Source organism: Eulemur rufifrons, chromosome 15 (genome assembly GCF_041146395.1).
Source record: "Eulemur rufifrons isolate Redbay chromosome 15, OSU_ERuf_1, whole genome shotgun sequence".
Taxonomy (NCBI): Eukaryota; Metazoa; Chordata; class Mammalia; order Primates; family Lemuridae; genus Eulemur; species Eulemur rufifrons.
In genome coordinates, this window is record NC_090997.1 from 98668488 (window position 1) to 98692536 (window position 24049).

At 35.6% G+C, this 24049-nt stretch overlaps 1 protein-coding gene across 1 annotated transcript in view; it reads right to left on the minus strand.

Moving 5' to 3' along the window:
- TFB1M (transcription factor B1, mitochondrial) overlaps positions 1-24049 on the minus strand; it is a 58673-nt gene that overhangs the window by 33776 nt on the left and 848 nt on the right. The window contains exons 2-4 of the mRNA XM_069488874.1: positions 21716-21867; positions 8132-8240; positions 6654-6805 (exon numbers count right to left, since the gene is read on the minus strand). Of these exons, the coding sequence (XP_069344975.1) occupies positions 6654-6805; positions 8132-8240; positions 21716-21867 (413 nt within the window). The remainder of the gene's footprint in view (positions 1-6653; positions 6806-8131; positions 8241-21715; positions 21868-24049) is intronic.

Sequence of the window (24049 nt, forward strand, 5' to 3'; positions counted from 1 at the left end):
TACACAGCTGTCCCTAATTAAGGAAAAATTCAAATCACAGACCAGAAAGCTCTACAAAAGACTTCATTAAAAGCTAGCATAAAAGTTAAATGGTCTATCAACCATTCGAACATACATTGCTACTTCTGTGATAGATATATTATAGGTAAAGCTATAAAAATTCAAAATCCACCACAAGATAGATGATTTAACAAAAAAGGCCAGGAAACCAAACCAGTTAATTTTCCAGTAAAAGGAAACCTCTAACCCTTAAGCTTTTAAAAGCATTCTGACTGAGTATAAGAAAACAAGGGGTCAAAGAACTCAGTGTTATTTTTTTTCTTATTCACCTAAAATAATTTTAAGTACAAGTAGAAAAATTACGCTTATACTTGAGAAGCTACACAGCCACACATTGGGGACAGTGGGAACTACATACAGTACTTAACAGAGAGGTGACTCCCCTGCTGCTAGGGATGTGCCCATAAATAGCCAGGGTCCCCTGGAGATGGCAGGAGATCAAGAGGCTGGCGCTGAACCCAGAAAGAAAAGATCGTAGGGCCAGCAACATCAAGAACTCAAACATCAAGACTTTAGCAGAAAACATGACCTGTGTTCAAGTTCAGCTTTCCCTGTAACTTCTCCATGACCTTTTGGAAGACATTAAACCCCTCTGAATCTCAGTTTATCATTTATAAAATGAGGTTAGATGAGATTTGTTAAGTTCTCACTTATTGCTACACAGCCTGATTCTATTTTATGTTAGAATACATAAATACACTGCTATTTTATGAAGTGTAACTTTATATGTCTGTCCCTTAATGTGTATGAGCTGAATTCCTACATTTAGATCCTGTGGACCTAGAGAAAGGAAAAAGAGGATGGTGCTCATTTATTTGTTTTGTAACTCGTAAAGCCAAACAAAGTAAATGTTAAAAAGGGCTTTCTGTGGCTAAAATACAAAATTACATATATGACCATGTCAAGAGCAAACAGGGTATATAAGAAAATGTTGCTGTATGTTCTCCCATTGAAACTTTCACTTGCAAAATGCAAAAATGAGTCAGAGGACCAGCGTTACCCATATTTCTAATGCAGTCCATAAATTACAGACTCAATATAAACTCTTCTCAATATTCACACTAAAGTTTGACTAAAATCAACCTTTTTTGTTAAAGAAAAACAATTGCATATGGTGAAGTAGAAGCAACACTATTAATAATAATCACAACTGACATTCTGAGTCACTGAAAATATTACTCCACCTCTTAAGCCTCTGTTCCTTTGCCCTCTTCCCAAAACCAATTACAGTACACAGTATTTTGCATCTCTACTGTGTTCAAGAACAGAAATACCATAATAATCATGTCAGCTGAGAAAAAAAATCCACACATGGTGTAAGAAAAAATATATTGGGTCTTTGTCCTTGGTCCCTTACACAGAGTTCCTAAAACCCTTGAAAATTCCTGAGTGATAGGAGTGTCTTTTATAAATTCCTGAATCCCCTTAACCACACAGGAGTTTATGCTAATGAGATACCTAGGATTGGATCCCTAGGGTAGCCTCAGGATGAGGCTGGTCACCAGACAGACCCATTGATTCCCTATTACTTAAACGTAGGTAACTGTTTTCCTGAGTCCTAAGCCATTCTGGCAAATTATCTAACCCGAGGAGGGGTCGTCGCAACTCCTGATTTATTTTATAGCTAGCTGCTCAGAACTACTGGAGACCCAGACTTGCAACTGTCATCTGAAGTGGGGGCAGTCTTTCGGGACTGCGCCGTTACCTCGTGGGATCTAACCCTAACTATAGGTGGATAGTGTCAGAACTGAATCAAATTATAGAGGACACCCAGTTGGTATTCAGAGAGTTGGAGAATTGCTTGGTGTAGAAAAACCCACACATCTGGTGTCAGAAGTGTCGTGTGAGTATAAAGGAAACAGACTGGTTTATGTCAGAACTAACAAGTCCAAAGATTGAATAAACAAAGAAAACTACTGACATGGGCCCAGTTGAAACCAATACCAGAGAATTAACAGATTCATGAACAGGAAATGACAAGGACATTAAGGAAAGTGGTGGTATCATTTTAGAGTTTTGAACAAACACAAAAGGGTCCTACATTTTTGCAATAGAAACTTTCAAGACTACTGAGAAAAAGATTTTATCGCCAAATAATCTAAAGCAATTTTTCATCCTTGGCATTCCTAACATTTTGTGCTGGTTAATGCTGGGTAATTCTTTGTTGTGGGGGACTCTGCTATGCACTGAAGGATGTTTACCAGCATCCTTAACCTTCCACTCCCTAGATACCAGCATCCCTAACCTTTCACTCCCTAGATACCAGAAGCACTCCACAGGTGTGACAACCAAAAATTCCTCCAGATGCTGCCAAATGTCCCTGAAGGGTGGGTGGGGCAACATTGGAAATGACTGCTCTACAGGGGAACAAGGGTAAAGAGAGAGGGATGGAAGTAAGAAATGAAATTCTATAACATACTCAAATTATCTGAGAGAGAGGTATCCAAAGAATCAAGCTTATATAGTTACACAGTCTACTTTTATAGAAATCCTGATATTAAAAAGTTTTGTTCTGAAATACTACAAAGCTGAATAAGATATATGAAACAACAGTTTTCATAAACTGGACAATAGGCAGTGCAGGACTGTGATCACTGAGAGGCAGGGAAAGAGGTGAGTCTTAAGACAGCCAGCCTACAGCCCAGGGTCCTTCTCAGGCCACAGCATGGGTTGGGGGATGCAAACAGAGCTCAGAGGTCTCTCTGACTTGGGGAAAGAGGGGCTGGAGATCTGAGAGGCCTAGGCAGCTGGAATTTGTGGGGCAAACTGCTAGAGATATAGAAACACACACACACACACTCACTCCCCCCTCCAGAGATATGCAAAGGGGTCTCCTCAAGTCTTCTCTGTTCAGCTGAGCACTGATCTGCCTGAGGTAAAATGCCCTAAGGCTTGGAAGCCTGAGGACAGCACCTTTGGAAGCAGTAGGACCAACTGGAGCTCACACAGGGCTGGGAAGAGTTTGCCTTCCTGCCAGCTAAAGCAGAGAGGCCCTGAAATATGCAGCACGCTGGGTGGATTCCTCAGGAAAGTTATGACTTAGTAGTGGGGCTCAATTAGTCCCAAATTAAAGGCTACTCAAGATCTACCAGATTAAAGAAAAAAAAAAAAGCAAGTCTTAATCTGCAAATAACTCATCTAAGTGGCAGAACAAAACCCAACACTCAACCCAATACCACAAAATCTAGCACTCAACATTAAAACAAAAAACCCTTACAATATCTGGTATCTTGTCAAAAATGACAATTTCTGCAAAGCAGCAGAAAAATGGGATCTATAGCAAGGAAGAAAAACAAAATCAGAAAAACAGCACACAAATGACAGAGGAAATGGAGTTAGTAGGCAAGGATCTTAAAACAGCTACTGTAAATATCAAACATATGCACAAAAATACCAAGGAAAGCATGAACATAATGAGGAGAGAAAGGGAAGATATAAAAAGACCTAAATGGAACTTCTACAGGTAAAAATATATTATAAATGAAAAATATATTAAATAGAATTAACAAATTAGACACTGCAGAAAAGAACACTGAATTTGAAGACACAGTAATTGGAATTAATTTTTATGCATGTGAATTACTTAATTTCTTTTACATAATAGCTAACCAAATATCCATGCATTTACTAACTCTTTTCTTGACTGCTGATTTTCGATCTGATCATTATCGCATACTACTAAATTGTCTGTTTCCAGGCCTTCTAATCTAGCCCTTTCTGTCTCATGCCGTTGGTTATACTGCCTCGATTATTAAAGGTTTACTACACATTTTAGCATTTTACAGGCAAGTCTCTCATCAGTCTCCTTTTTCAACATTTCTTATGACTTCTTACAAGTCCATTCCTCAAGATGATCCTTGGAACTTCACTACATTTCAAGATAAATTCTTTGAGGATTGTAATTATATTCAGTGTACAAGGTTATTTGTAAAAAAAATAGCATGTTCATGATAGTCATTTTTCCTTCCAGGGATGTCATATTTGTCTTGATTTATCTCAATGACCTTTTGAGACTCTCAGTAAGGTTTTGTGGTTATTTTTATTTAGGTCTCTCATTTTTTCTTAGGTTTTCATAATAATTATACATCTCCAAATAATATATTTTTGCTTCCCATTCTAATAATACTTTTTATTTGCATCACTCTCTGCTGTATTTAGCTATTTATTTATCTCTAATTCAATCATAAATGCTCCTAAATTTGACTACTGTTTGCATATATGCAAACTTGATGGGTATTTTATCACATTCACCTTCTTTATTGGCTCTGATATGGACTGAATGCTCCTCCTGAGGATTCCCTCTCTGTCCTGTTTGGGGCCCTCTGACTCCTGGATTTCACGTCATTTTCTTCTTGGTGTCTCTAATCAGACAGTGCTTACAAGGGCTTTTGCCATGACAACAGAGGTGCTGACAGAGATTAGCGGGGGCAGACCTGTCAATAAACGGGGCTAGGCTAATTGAGATCTAGATGGTAAAAAATTTAGTAAAATTGGCTTCTACTTTAACCATACAGGGAAATCAATCCCACATGGATTATAGACATAAATGTGAAAGGTAAAACATAAAGCTTCTAGAATACAAATATCTTTGTGATCTTAAGATATAAAAGGATTTCTTCAACAAGACACAAGAAACATTAACCATAAATTTAAAATTAAGAATGCCTGCTCTTCAAAAGACACACTAAAGACAATAATGACATGCCACAGAGTAGAAGAAATTTTTAACACATTTAGCTAAGAAAGGATTAGTATGGAGGGTATGTAAGAACTCTTAGCAACCAGTAAGAAAATGACAAGCAACCCAACAGAAAGATGAGGAGCACTTTTCAAAAAAACAAGTAACCCAAAAGGCCAGTAAACATAAAATTGGTGCTCAATTTCATTAAAAATCAGCAAAGACAAAATAAAACAAAATGTCATACTATAATGTTACCCTCAGATTAATAAAAATGTATAAGTCTGACAATAATGAGAACTAGTAAAAATATGGAACAAATTGAACTCATGCACACTGCTGGTGGGAATATAGATGGGCATGATGATTTTAGAGAATAATTTAGCATTATCTAGCAAGGGTGAAGATTTGCAGTTCCACTCCCAGGCACCTATCCTAGAGAAGAGAAACCCCTGCCCATGGGCCCCAGCTGACATAAATTTAAGAACATTCATGACAGTTTTGTTTGTAACAACAAAACACTAAAACTATTTCAGGGTCCCTAAACAGGAGAATGCACATATAAATTATGACATAGTCAAATAGCAGGTAGCTTAGATATCTAGATAAATAAATCAACTACAACAATGAGCAACACCAGTGAATCCTACAAATGATGCTCAGTATGAAAAGAATATGTACTATATGAATCCATTTGTATAAAGTTAAATGGACAAAACTAAAGTATATTAATTACATGGATACAAATCTATATGATAAAAACTACGCAAGGGAATAATAAATCCAAAATTCACAGTACTGATTACCTTTCTAGGAGGGAGTGACAGGAGATGTAATCAGAGTGAGGAACACAAGAGTATCAAAGGTACTGGTAATTCAATTAACAACTTTAGTAGTGGGAATTCAGGTCTTCTTTTTATTAAGCTATACATATACATTATATAGTCAGCCCTCCGTTATCAGCGGGTTCTGCATCCATGGGTTCAACCAATCATGGACAGAAAATATTTGGGGGGGGGGAAGGATGGTAGCATCTGTACTGAATATGTACAGACTTTTTTCTTGTCATTATCCCCTACAGTATAACTGCTACTTACATAGCATTTACATTGTATTAGGTATTATAAATAATCAAGAGATGATTTAAAGTATCCAGGAGGATGTGCATAGGTGATATGCAAATACTATACCATTTTATGTCAGGAACTTGAAGATCAGTGGATTTTGGTATCCATGGGAGGTCCTGGAACCAATCCCTCATAGATACTGAGGGACAACGGTATACTCTTGTATTTATATGTCATAAAATTAAAAACAAAACAAAACAAAACACTGCAGTCTGCAGATCCTCTCCTTAAACCTCTGCAGCTCAAAAACCACCCTTGCCAACCGTGGAGGTTTACTTTCTAGAGTGTAAACTCGCAACACTCCTGCCATGGGAACGCAGGCATAGCAGGCATTGGTGAGGCGAGGGAGTGAGAGTCTATATACCAGATAATGAGACCCCGACCCCCTTCCCTGTCTCAGCTCCAAATTGATTATCATATTCTTTACCTATCATCCTACTGAGTGCAAAGGACCAATTTTAAGATGCCACATGCCAATCCTTATGTGTGAATGTATGACCAACATCACAAAGCTTTTGTCTTTTTCTAATTGTGCCCAAATCCATCGTGTCCCTATGTTTACCACACTGCCTTCTTGCTGACACACGTTATTCGTGTTTTCCCTGGAAGCTTATAGCAGTTACGGCTGTCATCATCATCATTATATGTTTAACTTCTGGCTGAGCTATTGTTGGGTTTTTCTTGTGTGTAATGGAATAGTAACTTAGAAAAAGTCTATGGTAAAAATTTAGCATTACTTTGATTTGGAATTTGACGTGATAAAATAGCCAGAAAAAGTTAAAACTTACCTCTGCCACCTCCTTTTGAAAAGTCAAAGTCATCTGAGTTCTGCCATAAGCAAAAGGGCCTTCTCTATGAGAAATACTTTCAAGCCACTTGATAATCAGTGGAGTTGAAACACTAAAAGGCAGATTTCCAATAACATGTACATTTGGAGGATCTGTTGGGAAGGGAAAAAACAATTTGGAATGATTTCATCAATATATTCTGAATACAATTTTAGTTAAAAGAAAAATTAAACTGGAAAGTCATAGCATCAAACAAAAATACACGAAAAGATATGGCTGAGTACTTTCATTCCATTTATTCTTCAAAATATTTTCTCACAATCAGCTTTGAATTATTGCGGAAAAAAATTTACTAGTGTTTAGTCATTCAGAGAAAGTCTTGGATTTCTGGACTAGGAATACATGAAAAACAGCTGGTTTGAGGGAAAAGATAATTTACCTTGGACATGATGAGGTTATGTCATGGGGCAATGAGATGAAGCTGTCAGAGGGTCAGATGCTCAGGAAGGGTATACAGGCTGGATATAAAGATGTGAGGGTCTACACTATACATGCAGTAAGCGAAACCACAGGAGTGGAGTAATTGAGCAACTGTGCAGGAGAAGAGAGGATGCCCAAAAAGAAAAATTTCAGAAACAACATGCAAGAAATAGGCAGAAAAATAACTACCAGCAAAGAAGAGTTAAGAGAAAATTCACAAACATAAAAGGAAAAACAGGAGGGCGTGGCATCAGGGAACACAAGAGTAGAGAAATCTTGGGTAACAGTCATATGAATGTGGGAGAACTCAGACAAAGTTTGAAACCGGTCATGAGGAGGTCACTGTGACTGTAGCGTGGCTGGGCAGGGGCAGAAACCTGAAAGCTGCATGCCGAGAAAAGGAGGGCCTGTTAGTAGGTGGAGACTGCAAGTGTGTCCACTCTGAAGGACCTGGCTATGGAGAGGCCACTGGGCACGTGGGATGTGGAGGCATCCAAGGCCCTCCTCCCTTTGTTCTCTGAGTTTTCTATAGACAAAAACCATATCCTGTCTGTCTATGTATTCCAAAGGGCTGACATATAGTAGGTCCCCAATAAACACTGTCCTTGAATGAAGAGTACCTTGGTTGGTCACTGAATGTGAAAGACGATGGAAAAAAGTTAAAACAAAGGCTTAGGTGTGGCTTAGTTTACTAAAACACTTCTTTTTTCACCACTTAGAAAAATTAACACTTCATAGTTTACCCCATCCCTATATGGTGTAATAAAAATGACAAGTTTATTTGCACAGAATCAACATATTCGAAAATTTGAAACAAATAAATTAGAATTAAGAATTTATATTTTGGAATAAAATAGCAAAAAAATTACAATGCATATTATTTAATTCTCTTCAGATAATTTTTAATATTAACATAATAAAAACATTTATAATAAATAAATATTTGTGATATAAATAATTACAAAAGAAAATTTTAAAAACCACCCAAATGCACTTACCATCCTCCCAGTGTCTTTTAAGACTTTCTGGAAAAGCCTTTTCTATCTTAAATGTCAATACATCTCCATGAACAATTCTCAGTTTTCCAGGTGCTGCCTCAGAAAGCATCTAGCTTAGAAAAAGGGCAATAAAATGAGCTCACAAGGAGAGTAACAAAATTAAACTTTTTAAATCTGTGCATCATTAAATCGGTCAGAAAAGTCAGACACTAGGAGTGATCATTCATCAACCAATAGTGTATCATGTCCCCTGCAACAGATACCATGGTGCTTCACCTTAACATGCACAAATGATTAGAGATAGTAACAGATAATACAATAGCTTATAATTTCACAATGTATCAGTGTAACCTGACCTTCAGTATGACTTCTATTTTCATATAGATTTAGCATAAACTCAACTCCTATCTGTAAGTTTTTAAATTAGAGACTAAGGACATTATAATGAAATACTGAGAATTAACTAGGAGTCCACCATATAAAAGATGAGCTTAATTCAACTAAATCTTTATAGCCTAAATATATACAAAGGATTCTGGATATCATCAAGATCTTTAACTTAATCTACGGGCAGATTCAAACCAAGTCACTTATCAATGCCAACCCCCCCTTGACACTCTGGGATACTCCCCTGACCAGAGCATTCCTAATCTTAATATTTCTTGATTCACAGATCCTATCAACCTAGTGAATTATTATGCATGTTTTAATAATAGCTACCTCCCAGCCTATTTCTACCTTCTAACCATATGCTTTCTTCCCTTTTCTTTCAGTCTTTCTAAGCAAAAATGGAAAAAAAAAAAAAAAAAAAAAAGGACCCGTCCTCTGTAATCTCTTTCTTATTTCATCCATCTCAGCACCACACTCTCACAGTACTAAAGAGTTGGTAACTACTTCAAAAGAGCCTATAGCTAAGCTATCTACAAATTCCTATTACAGATATATCCAACACAAAACTTGATTCTTGAAGTTCTTGGTTAAAAAAAAAATGTAGGCCAGGCGCGGTGGCTCACGCCTGTAATCCTAGCACTCTGGGAGGCCGAGGCGGGTGGATTGTTTGAGCTCAGGAGTTCCAGACCAGCCTGAGCAAGAGCGAGACCCCATCTCTACTAAAAATAGAAAGAAATTAGCTGGCCAACTAAAATATATATATATATATATATAGAGAGAGAGAGAGAGAGAGAAAAAATTAGCCGGGCATGGTGGCGCATGCCTGTAGCCCCAGCTACTCGGGAGGCTGAGGCAGTAGGATCGTTTAAGCCCAGGAATTTGAGGTTGCTGTGAGCTAGGCTGACGCCACAGCACTCACTCTAGCCCGGGCAACAAAGCGAGACTCTGTCTCAAAAAAAAAAAAAAAAAAAAAAAATGTAGTCTCTGAGCTTATATGCAGGAGTGAATAAAATCAAAGAGAAGAAACACCACTGCTAAAGCAGATTTCAAAAGAAGTGATTCTTTTCGCACTTTAAGTCAGAGCTCAGAGAACCCTGGCTCCAGCTCAGTCACCAAGATTCTAGAACTTGCCCACACTTATAATGAGATGGTCAACAGGCTCAAATCCCTGAGCTCTCTTGGCCCATCGAAGCTGACTTCCTCTAACACTCCCCCCTCGCCTAACTCAGACAACCAACAGGAAGGATGAAAGGGAATAACAGAAGCCAGAGAGGAGACACAAGACCAAGACACTGGGCTTGTGGATTATTCCAACCTTTGTGTCAACACTGTGCCACGCATATGCTTCTTCAGAGCACCTACAAACTGTATTGCAATTTCTCCTATAGCAACATATGATCCTTAAGGCAGCCGCTATAGCTACATAGGACATAGCTGGTGTTTAACACATATTTAAGAAATGAATGAATAAGTGAATGACCAAATGGCATTCAGCTTTTTGTCATGTTGGAAACTTCCTCTTCTAGCCTGGGAGAGTTGGGATCTCAAAATTTGTGGGATTAGAAACTTGCAAATATTTCATTAATAAATCAGGCAGAATTGCACAAATAATGTTTCAGAAAAACACAGATTAAACGTCTATATTGGTAAGAGGCTAAACATTTTAAATTTGGGAATCATCTACTTTGATATGCTTAGCCAAAGTAGTTAAGCTAAATAATTGCATACCACTGGTATTAACGTACTTACAGATTATTTTAAATTACCATGACTTGCTAAGATCTAATAAGTTCTAGACAGTAAAAACAATAACCTCAATATATTAAACATTTAAAGAGATTGCTCTCTATGGGACATGCTCATACTGTATAAAACCTGCATATTTAATGATAGCATTTACAGTCAATGGAGAAGGCTGAATTTTTTTCTATAATTATGCTTCACATAATTAAAACAAATCAAATTAGCATACCAAAAACAAAGGCAGAACTAAAAGCTTATGTTTCACAATGTCAATATATAGAAAGTAATTAAGTAATTAGTAATCAGGACTAAAACAGAATAACATAAACTTGGCTCTTTGGTGTTAATTTATATGCTCCGATAACCATGTTTCAAACATTAACTCTTCCCACACCGAAAGACACGATCACATACAAGAAAGCTGATATAATGTAAATTTACCTTTCTTTCTTAGGTTAAGGTTGTATTTCTAGTATATTTCTCTTGAATTTCCATTCAGATTTAAGACTCACACAATGACAAACCAAATCCTTCCCATACTTTAAAAGGTCTACCTCTTCCTTGACAACTTTGTAGCACGTAGCTTGATCTTCCCCTTTCCAACTCGCCACTGCAGAAGGAATGAATGCTGGTGTTCACAGATTTATGTGAAGGCCTTAAAGCAATTATGGGGGAAAAGGGTGCTATACAGACTACATAGTCATGATTATAGACAGTAGCCTTTTAAACACCTAAAATGATATTCAACAAGGACACGCAAAGACTTTCTAACCAACCAGGAATAGAGAAAAATGTTTTCACTATCATAATGATATCTGGCGGATGGCAGAGGGGTGGGAAAAGTCACTATAACTGTACTTCAAGAATAACAACGGAGCATTACACTTCAAAACCCTGGAAGTGTTACCATATAATGTGCTCAAAGGCATAGCCGATCACAAATGCAGGCACTACATTACAGCCAAATGAGTGTTTTTACAGACACTCTCAAACTGTTCTATCATTTTTATTTTAGTTTTCAATCCTATATTCTTCCAAAATGAGATGTAAGTCAGCTTAGAGTAAAAGGCATCATTAAATAAGGCTATAAAAGAAGAAATAGAAAACCAAACCATGAAAAGGAAAAGCATGTGTATATGTAAAACAAGAAAGCTAACAATCTTAGCAATCATTAGAGATGTTAGCTCTCATGATTTGTATAATGAAATATATAATTCTTGCATTCTATTAGAAGTAGTTAAACCACATCTCCAAGAAAGAAAATGTTTTCTTCTAAGTTTTGTCCTTAGAAAACATCCTTAGGACAATGCCTTTAATAAAAGTTAAAAGCAAATACAGAAACATTCTTTCCATGGCCATTAAAAAAAGCCTCTAACAAGTCAAAATCTTAGGAAAAGCTTTTCTGCAGGGGGCAAGTAATTGTGGTCCACCCGGGTAGCTTTTTGGTGACTTAATTTGATGAGGAATAAAACTTATGTAATTCTTGAAATTTACACAAAATTATTAATTCCCTACGAGCAAAGAAGTACTATATGAAATACCTATTTAGTATATTTTATGCCACCTTCTCATGGTGAAGTGTTCATGGCAGCCAACATTGTAAAGTTACAAATGCTATTGAAATAAATTTTGTAAAACGGCTAGGCAAAACTGCTAAGCAAATTATATGAGAATGAAAGAATCTACAATATAAAATTATAAAATATATAAATTTTATAAATTATAAAAAATTAAAAAATATAAAATGTGGCAGGTAAAAAATAAAACTTTTATTCTTATATAGAATATATATAAAAGACTAATGCCATTATTAAAAAGGAATTTAGGATAATGCTACAATAGACTTTTAGATGGAAGACTACAACATAATTTCAAAAAGTTTGTTTTTTTTAAAAGTCATGTGAAATAACTTGAATTTTATTAAAAATTTACATTTTCAGACTTCCTCAGTATTCCAAGTTTATGAACAGAGCAAAAATAAACAAATCATCACATCATCACCTATATCTTAAATGATACTACAAGTATCTAAAATAAAATTATTTTTGTATGAGAAAATTAAGTTTGTTGAACATTTCAAAGTCATCAGGTCTCTTAATTGATCTTTTTAACTTGTCAATTTTATTCTTTCTTTTACTTTTGTTTTACTTTTAACTGACACACAATAATTGTACATATTTATGGGGTACAATGTGATGAAACACATGCACAAAATGTGTAATAATCAGATTAGGGTAATTATTCTTTGTGGTAAGAACATTCAAAATCCCTACTGTGTGACAAAACACTAGAACTGATTCCTCCTACCTAACTGTAACTTTGCACCTACTTACCTCTCCCCATTGCTCCCCCTTCCTCACTTGCTTTTCAAGCAGGACCTGAACATGCACAGCAGAGACTCATTTACTCAGCCTCCTCAAGGAATTAGTTGTTTGATTTACAAAATTTTCTATTCAATGTTTATTTAACTCTCAATATTTTTTTAAAGAAGAAATGTATAGAAGAAAATTTTTTCTAAACTATATTGTACAACTCTCTTCCTTAAGCCAAAAACACTGAATCCAATTTCACTCTTTTCTTGATGATTTGGGGTCACTGTTGCCTATAAAGTAATGGCCTCAATGGTCACAGAGGTGTGTTTAAAACCTCACTATATAGTGTTTTTTCCATTTTTATATTTGCTTTTTATAGCTTTTCTGCCATTGTAGTAACTCGTACTTCTTGCTGTTGTCAGTGGGCCTGCTTCTATCACTGATCTCTGTACTTCTAATAATTTGTATCATTTGGCTGTAAGCCACCTTTTGCTTATTGTTTTGTCTATGTTTTGATTAACTATGGTTGCATTAAGTTACCCATGTAAAAGTCACATCACAACACAAAGTCAGGCAATCTTCCTTTTTAAAAAATTTGTTACAGATGAAAGAATTTCGAAATTTCATTATCTCTAATTAAAAACAACTCTTTTTGTCTGGATGCCGAAATTACTTTATATGTTCCTTTAAAAGATGACAAGAAGGGGAATAATTAAAATAGCAACCATTTACTGGCTACTGGCATTATTCCACGCTATTTACATTAATTTCTATCTATCCTTGCAAAATCCACAAAAGATAACTATTATTCCCATGCTACAGATAAGAAAGCTGAAGCTAAAAAAGGCTCAACAGCAACCTCAAGGTCAGAAAGCTACTGAGTGGCACATCTGAGATTTGGTCACCAGTCCATTTGATTCTCAATCTCATGAACTTTTCACGATGCCTAATGAAGTGGAAGTAATCACTGTGTTTACCTATTATAGAACCCAAAGGCAATACTAATAATAGTCAATGGCTTACTTTCTCTCTCCAAAATACCATGAAACAAGCACATTATTTAACGGTTAAGAAGAATCCTTGAGCTTCCCACTCTGGCTAAGATGGAATATAAGAGACCAGATACCTTCTCCTGACTAAATTTAATAAAATGGACAAAACAGATAAAACAACAATTTTCAGACACTGGACAACAAAAAGCACAGAAAAACCTGCAGCTCCAAGAAGCTCAATGAACCCTACACACAGGAAACATGAAGAAAACTACAACAGGGCATCATGATGAAATTAGTCAAAACCAGTGATAAAGAGAAAGTATTAAAAGCAGCCAGAGAAAAAAGAGGAACAAAGATAAGCATGACAGATTCTTGTCAGAAATGCAAATGAGAAGCCAGGCAGCAACATCTTTAGAATACTGAAAGAAGAAAACTGCCAATATATTTTCCAAAAATGAAGACTTTTTCAGATATACAAGAGCTGAATGATTCTTCACCAACAGACCCGGGCTATAAAAAATGCTAAAGGAAGTCTTTCCAGTAGAAAGCAATGGTATTAGATGGTAATATGGATAACGAGTCATGGAAATGATAACCATGTGGGGAAATATGTAAGAATTTTTCTTATTATTTAGGTCTTTTAATGTAGAATTGGCTTTTAAAACAAAAAAACTGTATTGTGAACTTTATAACATAAGAACAAGTAAAATTTATAACAATAATAGCACAAAGGCATGGCAGGAAAAAAATGCAATCTATGGGAAGATTCGTATACTACATGTGAAGTGGAGTAATCTTATTTGAAGACAGATTGCGATGTGTTAAAAATGTACACTATAAACATTCAATCAGCCACTAACATAACAAAGAATTACAGATAATAAGCTGCAGTCGGCTGAATAATGGCCTTCCCAATGATGATTACATTTTAATCCTTGAAATACGTGACTATGCTCCTTTAAACAGTAAAAAGGACTTTGCAGATGTGACTAAGTTAAAGATCTTGAGATGGGGAGATTATCTTGAATTGTCTGGGTGGGCCCAATGTAATCACAGGGCCTTATAAGAGAGAGGAAGGAGGATTAGAGTTAAAAGCAGGGGACAAACAGGCAAGAGGTCCAAGAGCTAAGGAATGAAGGTGGCCTCTATAAGCTGAAAAAGGCAAGAAATTCTTTTTCTTCAGGGGAGAAAAGGATTCTCCCCTAAAGCCTCCAGAAGGAATGTAGCCCCACTGACCTTGATTTTAGACTTCTAGCCCTCAGAATCCATGTCCCCACAAAGTATGTTCTCTGATGACAATGGAACTAAATTAAAAAAATAAAAGAAAGATAGCTGCAAAAAACCTCCAAATTTACAAACTAAATAATACATTTCTAAACAACCCACAAGTGAAATAACATATCAAAATGGAAAATGGAGCTGAAGGTTCTCTTTTGAAGGAAATCTGAACTTCTTCTGGAAGTCTTTCTTTGAATCTAGTATCTCAAAAATCATTTTTAAAAAAGGAAATTAGGAAGTATTTTTAATGGAATGGAAATGAAAACACAACATATCAAAATTTGTGGGATTCCGCTGAGGCAGTACTTTGAAGGAAATACATAGCATTAAATGCCTGTAAGAAAGGCCTCAAATCAATGACCTCAGCTTCCACATTAAAAAAACTATAGAAAGATCAAATTAAACCCAAAGCAAGCTGAAGATTTCTTAAGATGTCAGAGCAGAAATCAATGAAATAGAAAATAATAAAGAAAAATCAATGAAACCAAAAGCTGTTTTTTGGAAAACATCAATAAGGTTGACAATCTGTAGCTGTCAGAAAAAAAAAAAAAGACACACAAATGACTAATATCAGGAAAAGAGAGAGGTCATCTACAGATTCTACAGATGCTTGGTTTAATGTTACAAAAATCAACATAACTCACCATATTAAAAAACTAAACAAAAATTGCATGATTATTTCAATAAACTCAGAAAAACGTTTCTGCAAACCTAATATCCATTCTTTTTTTTTTTTTTTTTTTTTTTTGAGACAGAGTCTCACTTTGTTGCCCAGGCTAGAGTGAGTGCCGTGGCGTCAGCCTAGCTCACAGCAACCTCAGACTCCTGAGCTCAAGGGATCCTCCTGTCTCAGCCTCCCGAGTAGCTGGGACTACAGGCATGCACCACCATGCCCGGCTGATTTTTTCTATATATATTTTTAGCTGTCCATATAATTTCTTTCTATTTTTAGTAGAGATGGGGTCTCGCTCTTGCTCAGGCTGGTCTCGAACTCCTCAGCTCAAACGATCCGCCCACCTCGGCCTCCCAGAGTGCTAGGATTACAGGCGTGAGCCACCGCGCCCGGCCTCCATTCATTATTTAAAAGAAAAAAAAAACTCAGCAAATTAGGATTAAAAGGGACCTTCCTCAATCTGACAAAGGAGATGCAGAAAAAAACCTACAACTAACATCATACTCAATAGTGAAAACTGAATGCGTTTCCCATAAGATCAAGGACAAGGCAAGGATGTCTGCTCCTATCACTTCTATTCAACATTGCACTGGGGATCCTAGCTATTACAATAAGACAGGAAGAAGAAATAGAGGCATACAGATTGGAAAGGAGAAGGTGTAACTGTTTTCATTTGATGACATGATAACATATGCAGAAAATCTTAAGGAACCCACAAAATAGTCACTTATAAGTGAGTTTAGCAAGGTTGCAGGATACCTTGCTAAATCAATATCTAAGTCATCAATATCTAAGTCAATATCTAAGACATCAATGGTATTTTTACATAGTAGTAACAAACAATTGGAAATTGAAATTAAAAACCAATATCATACAGAATAGCATCAAAATATATGAAATTGTTAGGGGTAAATTTGAAAAAAGATGTGCAAATATGTTTTCATAGACTAAGAACCATAAAATACTGCCAACAGAAAGTAGAGAGAACCTAAATAAATGGAGAGATACACTATGTTCATCGATCAGAAGACTAAATCATTAAGATGTCAATCCTCCCCAAACTACTCTACAGTTTCAATCTAATCCCAATCAAAATCCATTAGGCCTTTTTAAAATGGAAATTGACAATATGATTCTAAAATTATATGAAAATCAAAGGACTTAAAATTGTCAAAATGATACTGAAGAGAAGAACAATTTTAGAAGATTTAAATTACCTGATCTCAAGTCTTACTATAAAGCTACAGTAACCAATATAGACTGTTACTGGTGAAAGGATAGACCAAAGACCAACAGAAGTGGAAGTCCAGAAATAAACTGACACATAGAAGATTAACTGATTTTTGACAACAGTATCAAGGCAATTCAATGAGGAAAAGATAATACTTTCAAGTGGTATAAAAAAGAACCTGAACTCTTGCCTTATACCATAAAGAAAAACTAACTCAAAATGTATCATAAACCAAAATGTAAAAGATAAAAAAAAAAAAATCTCAAAGAAAACATAGGATAAATTCTTAGTGATCTGGGTTTTGGCAAATATTTTTAAAATAAGACATAGAAAGCAATAAATTTAAAAGAAAAAACCGATATAAATTAAGTTTCTGCTCTTCAAAAGACACCGTAAAGAAAATGAAAAGGTAAGCCACAGCTAAGCAGAAAACATTTGTAAAACATGTATCTGACAAAGTGTTGTATCTGAACTGTGTAAAGATCTCCTGAAATTTAATAAGACAAAAAAAAAAACCAACAGTAAAAATATTGGAACAATTCCCCAGAGAAGAGATACAGATGGCAAATAAGCACATGAAAATATGTCCAATATCATTATCCATTAGGAAAATGCAAATAAAAACCAGAATAAGATACCACTGCATATTCACCACGGTGGCTAAAATTAAAAAGATTGACCATACCAAGTATGAGCAAGCATGTGGAACAACTGAAATTCTCATGCACAACTGGTGGGAATGTAAAATGGTACAGTCACTTTGTAAAACAGTTTGGTAGTTTCGTGAAAAGTTTAATATACACCTACCATGGGACCCAGATATTCTATTCCTAGGTCTTAAGAGAAATGGAAATAGATATCCACACAAACACTTGCATGTGAATCTTCATAATAGCTTTATGTGTAGTAGCCAAATATGAAAAAACCCCAAAGTCTGTCAACAAGTGAATGGATTTATAAATTTGGTATATCCACATAGTGGAATACTATTCAGCAATAAAAAGGAGCAAACTATTAACAAACACATCAACATGGATGAAACTCAAAATAATTATGCTGAGTTAAAACACATCAGATCAAAAAAATACATTCTGTATGATTCCATTTATATAAAATTCTAAAGAATGGAAAATAATCTATAGTGGCAAAGCAGCTGAGTGGCTGTCTGGGAATAGTTTACTTATTCCCAGGGAGGAAGAAAGGATAGATTACCAATGAACATAAGAAAGCTTGATGATGGTGGATGTTCACTATCTTGATTGTGGTGATGGTTTCGTGCAATTATACATATGTCAAAACTCAGTAATTTGCACACTTTCAATATGTGCAGTTTACTGAGCATCAATTATATCTCAAAAAAGCTGTAGAACATAAAAAAGCTGTACTTAGTGTGGTAAATTTTCCATAATATTAGGTATTATTATCATTAACATATAAAACTTTCAAAACAGAAAAAAAAAGGAGGAGGAATCTGGACTACTTTTATCTGAAGGGGTACACGTGATTTAGAAAGTTATCTCCCTGTTAAGGAATGGGGAAGAACTTATCATCAAGGCTTCAAGTTCCTTGAGATGTCAGGAAGTCATTTCACTCCCCTTCAAGGCACAGAGAATCCGTTCAGTTGTAAAAATGTTATAATGGCCGGGCGCGGTGGCTCACGCCTGTAATCCTAGCACTCTGGGAGGCCGAGGTGGGCGGATCGTTTGAGCTCAGGAGTTCGAGACCAGCCTGAGCAAGAGCGAGACCCCATCTCTACTAAAAATAGAAAGAAATTATATGGACAGCTAAAAATATATATAGAAAAAATTAGCCGGGCATGGTGGTGCATGCCTGTAGTCCCAGCTACTTGGGAGGCTGAGGCAGGAGGATCGCTTGAGCCCAGGAGTTTGAGGTTGCTGTGAGCTAGGCTGACGCCACGGCACTCACTCTAGCCCGGGCAACAGAGTGAGACTCTGTCTCAAAAAAAAAAAAAAATGTTATAATGAACAAAAAATTAAAAAAACTTATGAATGCACACAGTGTTACGATATCAAGAGAAAGAAACCCTAGGTGTCCAAGGCAAGTTTGATGAGTTGGAGAATGGTCCAATGTTTCCATAGCATTGGGGATTTTTCTAGTGCTCCAATGCAATAACATTACTTTCCTCCTATACTTCTTTCTAGATTAGTACTCTCCTGATCAATCCTTAATCATCTCAGGTACTCAAAGCACCGGGACCATAATTTAATTACTTGTAATTAAGATCGCTTGAGTGCTTACTAAGTGGCAGGCATTTACTTACTACTCATAACAATCCTATAAGCAAACTGAGGCAGAGAGGACAGAGTTAGCTGCCCAAAGTCACACAACTAGTAATGTGAAGTCCAACCCAGGTAGTCTGATGCTGAAGTCTGTGTTCTTTACCACAAATCTATATTATTTTCACATATTAGACAGGTTTTTTTTTCTACCTTTACAACATGCTGATAGTGAAACCTACATGTTATCACTAGTTGTTCTTTCCCCTAAGCTGCCTCATGATAATATGAGAATTGAATTAAGCTACAAATGACATGCTTTCAGCTAGATGTTTTAGAAATTATTACAATTTCTTTAAAAAGTAATTCTATTAGCTTAGAAATCACTAAAATGGAATCCTTCTACCTTTACTCAGTTTTATGATTAATTTAGCACCTTTAAAAGAAAGTGGTTTTACATATTGAAACATTCTTTACAGGGAAAAAAAAAGCCTATTTGATATTTCAGTGCCCAATATTGCTTTTGAAGGCAAATTCCTTTCCTGCTATAAAATACTGAAAATTAATTTTGCTGCTTCTACTGAAACAAATGAGAAGTTAAATATACATTTCCTGTAATTCACCTTGAAATTAGCCTTCGTATCTAGAAAAAAGAGCATAAAACTTTTTGATAATGAATACTACAAAATATTCACTTTCACTTTTGAATGACACATTTAGTCAACTAGTATGACAGATACATACATACATATACACACACACACACACACACACACACACACACAAATACAGAGATTGTCAACCTATTTCCCATGTGAGACATGACTGAATATCTGCTACGTGCTAGGTACTGTCACACACGGTGGAGATACAGCAGGGAGCAAACCAGACACAAATCTCCACCTTCCTGGCACTTACATTCCAGAGGGGTGAGTTTAACAACAAATACAATGAGAAGAACATCCATATATACAGTGTGAGGATGATAAATCTAATGAGATGAAATAAGGCAAGGGGTTAGGAATGCAGGGACTTGGGGGTTAAGGGAAGTTGAGAAGAGAAGGGTGGCAATTACTCTTAAATAGTCTGCCTTCAAAGATCTTTAGTTCAGATCAAACAGAATATGTGAATTAAATGAGGATGAGCAGAAATGTGATTCACCCCCCAATAACAAACGATACATACAACAGATGGTGAGGTTTGAGGGTTTAAGAAGTCATTTTAAGGGCAAAAAAGTTAGATGAGTATTTCCTATGTCCAGAAAGGGCTAGATGAATGACCGTGAAGGGAATTACACAGTGTTATTCAGTTTCTTTTTATACTCTCATGATCTCACCAAAATTAACAACATTTCTACTTCTACCGCCAATTGAGATACAGTTCTTAAAATAAGGACACAGCTCAAAACAAAAATTGCTATCAAAGTCTACATTTGATCAAGGAATGAATATGTACCAAGTGACGATCCCAAAATAAAGTTATAAATATGAAACCAATTCTGTCAGTACAGACTGGCAAAATTAGATAAAATGAAATATTATGTAATTTTTTAAATCCTAAAAATTGGATAAAGCAAAATCAGAAAAAATCGCTGGGTTTCTACAAAGATCAAAGGCATACATACAAAGTTCTAGATTTTCACGCGAATTTTCTCAAACTATTCTGACAAAAATTAAACATTTTTCCATTAATACATACACAAGCATTAGAATGTACTAATTTTAAACCAATTTGTCCTCGTGTATTAAAGTAATAAGGTAGATAATTTTAGTATTCTATTATAGTCACATATTAAATTGCTAGTCATCTGAGCCAAAGGTTCAGGGCTCTTTTAAAGTTTTAGAATTATGGAGAAATCAAACAAAGACCTTTAAGTCATTAAGTGCCCCCAGGAAGAATTCCCTTTACAAGATCTCTCATATAATCTATTCCACTGTTTGCCAACATTTTAAAAATATAAGACCCTCTTTATGTCAAATCCTCAATCCTGTCTCCTTCAATTCTCACCTATTTGTTACAGCTCTTTTCTAGAAAAGATCAAAACAAGCTTATCCTCTCCACTGCCAACCTTTGACAGGCAGCTATGAGTACCCTCACTCAGGGCTTCTTTTCTCCAGTTGAAACATGCCCAGTTCCTTTAAATATTTCCATATAATAGCAGTACCTGTGTTTTAAAGATGCATGCATCATTTCATCAAAACCTCATCTTCAATCTATAAGTACAGTGATACTTTATTCCTTCATTTAAAAAATACTTTTACAAGAATGTTTGAGCTTAATAATTAGTCACTCTCAAGAAAGGGCTAGCATATGTCTTCTCCATCTTTTGATTGTGGAAATGCTTTTTTGAAACTAAATGAAGTTCTCAAAAGTCATACCAATGGGTCATTACTGGCCACTATTTATTTTTACTTATTTTTGAAGGAATAGGTCATGACTTGCATAGCTATTAGATTTTTTAAAAAAGATCACAAAAAAACAATGATTTTATTTAGCATCAATGTACATACTCAAGCTGTGGTCAACAGACCATCTAGGAATGCTTGTTAGAAATGCAGATTTCTAGACCTCTCCAGACTACAGACTCAAAATCTCTGGGATGAGGCCTTCGGACCTGCAGTCTGAAGAACCTACATAATCCTTGGACACCCTGGGTTTAAGAATCATGGTGTAAAGATTTAACCTGGGTTTTTGCCTCCTAAAAAAGACACTTTAAGTATCTCACCTTTAATCCAGGAATGAATCGAGTATCCTTTTCAACTACCAAAAGTTCAGCAACGTTGGCATTAAGAATGGATCTTGTGATTCCCCCTGGCCCAGGGCCCACTTCATAAACATAAGCATTTGTCAGATTGCCAGCTTTCCTTACAATTTTATCTAAAGAAAAGAAAGTTTAGTTATCATGATTATCTTGGCAAATTTCAATATACAGCACTTAAAGAGAAAAATAATCTATAAAAATTCTTATCAGCTATTACCCAATCAACTAATCCTTTATATACCATATTTATCTGATTATTTAACTTTCCACCTAAACCAATACACTGTGGCCATTCAATATTCTACCACTGTAGAACTGTATCAGTCCCTTAACAAAATGGGATTATTATGACAAGTTTCCTTAGCTTAAATTTAGCTAACATTGTATTCTCTATTCGTTCCCTGCCAATTTGTTTCAAATTGATTTGAAACCAATCAAGTTCTAAGAACAGACTGAATAAGCATGCAATACTTTTCTACAGTTGTTGAACATCACATATTTTAATAAGCAAGACTAGTTTCACATTCAGACTCTTCAATGTTGCTAGTTTGATATCTAAAAGCAAAAAGTGCTGACAGTCTCCATTTTTAGCTATAGACACCTAGTTGGTGGACAGTATGGCAAAGGCAACAAGATTCTAGATCATAAGACTCTCAGAAATGTGGATTCTTGGTCATTTTCAGGAAAAAGTTAAATTTAGCAATAGAGGGGTTTTTTTTCATTTTTTTTTTTTTTAAATTCTTTTTTGTTTCTTTTTGCCCACCTGAGGAATGGTCTTTTTTAAAACTTGTGCAAACATGCATGTTAATACAGAAAAATTACTTTTTAATTAATCAATTTCTTTAAGTTAGCAGACCTTAAGAAATCATAGAAAAGAAGAGTATTGATTCACTGCAACCAACCATCGCTTCTAGAAAAACACACAATGAGCTGGTCTTAGTGACTATGAGATATTAAAATCCAAGCAACTAGGCCTCCTAGGATAGTGGGAATATAGTCACTAAAAACATATGAGCACTTACTGGCAGTGTTCACTGACTTTGTACAGTCTTATTTTTTGCTTCTGTTATCAATCAATAACCTATATTTGTGGGCTAAAAGGTAAAAATTAGTCTCTCCACCATCCAAAAATGGTTTTGTCTGTTAATGAATAAGGGAGGGAATTAGCATCCTAATTCACTCCCATAACATCTTACCTGTTATGAATGATTTACATACGTTCTCTCACCTAATCCTTACATGTTAACTAGGAACTCCTATCCCAATTTAATTTCTCTGAACTTTTCAGTTTCCTTGTCTATTGTTTCATTTGTGCAAGGTTACCTAGAAAGCAAATGGCAGAGAAGGGATTCCAACTCAGATATAAATTCTAAAGCCAATCCTTGTTCCACCAAGAGCCCAATGCCTCCCAAAGGGAACAGCAATGATACATTAAGCACAGGTGAATTTAATATTCTCATTTGTTAAAATGCAGAGCTATGACAGTAGGCAGGACTCTGTCCTCATACTTTTCAGGCACATTCAAAGACAAATGAATATTAAAGAAGCATTGTCAAATTGCTAAACTTGGATTTCAATATTGCTCTGCTCCTGCCTGCGCTTCTAACCTCAGGCAAGTACCCTAATCTCTCTTCACTCTCCTTCCCACAGGAAGAGTGGATATTAGTATCTAGAACCTGCAACTTACTCCTGAAAATGAATAAAGGCTCACATGAGAAAATTTATACGAAGGATTTAAAAAAAAAAAATATATGAAGACCTGTATTTTCAGTGCAGAGAATGGTGCTTTATATTTAGAATGTGGCTAATGACTAGCAGAGAAGGATGGTACCAGTTATACTAGACTCAAAGAATTTTAAAGGTGGGTAATCTTTCAAAGCTCTCGTAGCATGCCCCTCCACCAATTAAAAGATGAGAAAACTTAAGCCAAGTTAAGCTATTTTATTTAAAGTCATATTGCTATGGGCAGAAAAAAGACTCATGTCCAAGAAATAAAACATTTATGCTTTGTGGACTCTGCTTCATTTAACTGAAAACGAACTTTTTGGGTGTGATTTTTCTGCTCTTTTCAACTTCAGAAGAGGGGCCAAACAGAATGAAATATCAAAATCTCAGAACATAAGTACTCCAGCAGTGAATTAGTGGACATACTTGTAATACATCTTATTCTTGCAATCTCCTCTTGGGTAGTGGTGGTTAAATGAACGGACACATTTGCCAAAACTCATCAAATCATGCATTTCAAACTGGTGAATTTTATGTTATATAAATTTTACCTCATGAAAAGTGACTTAAAAG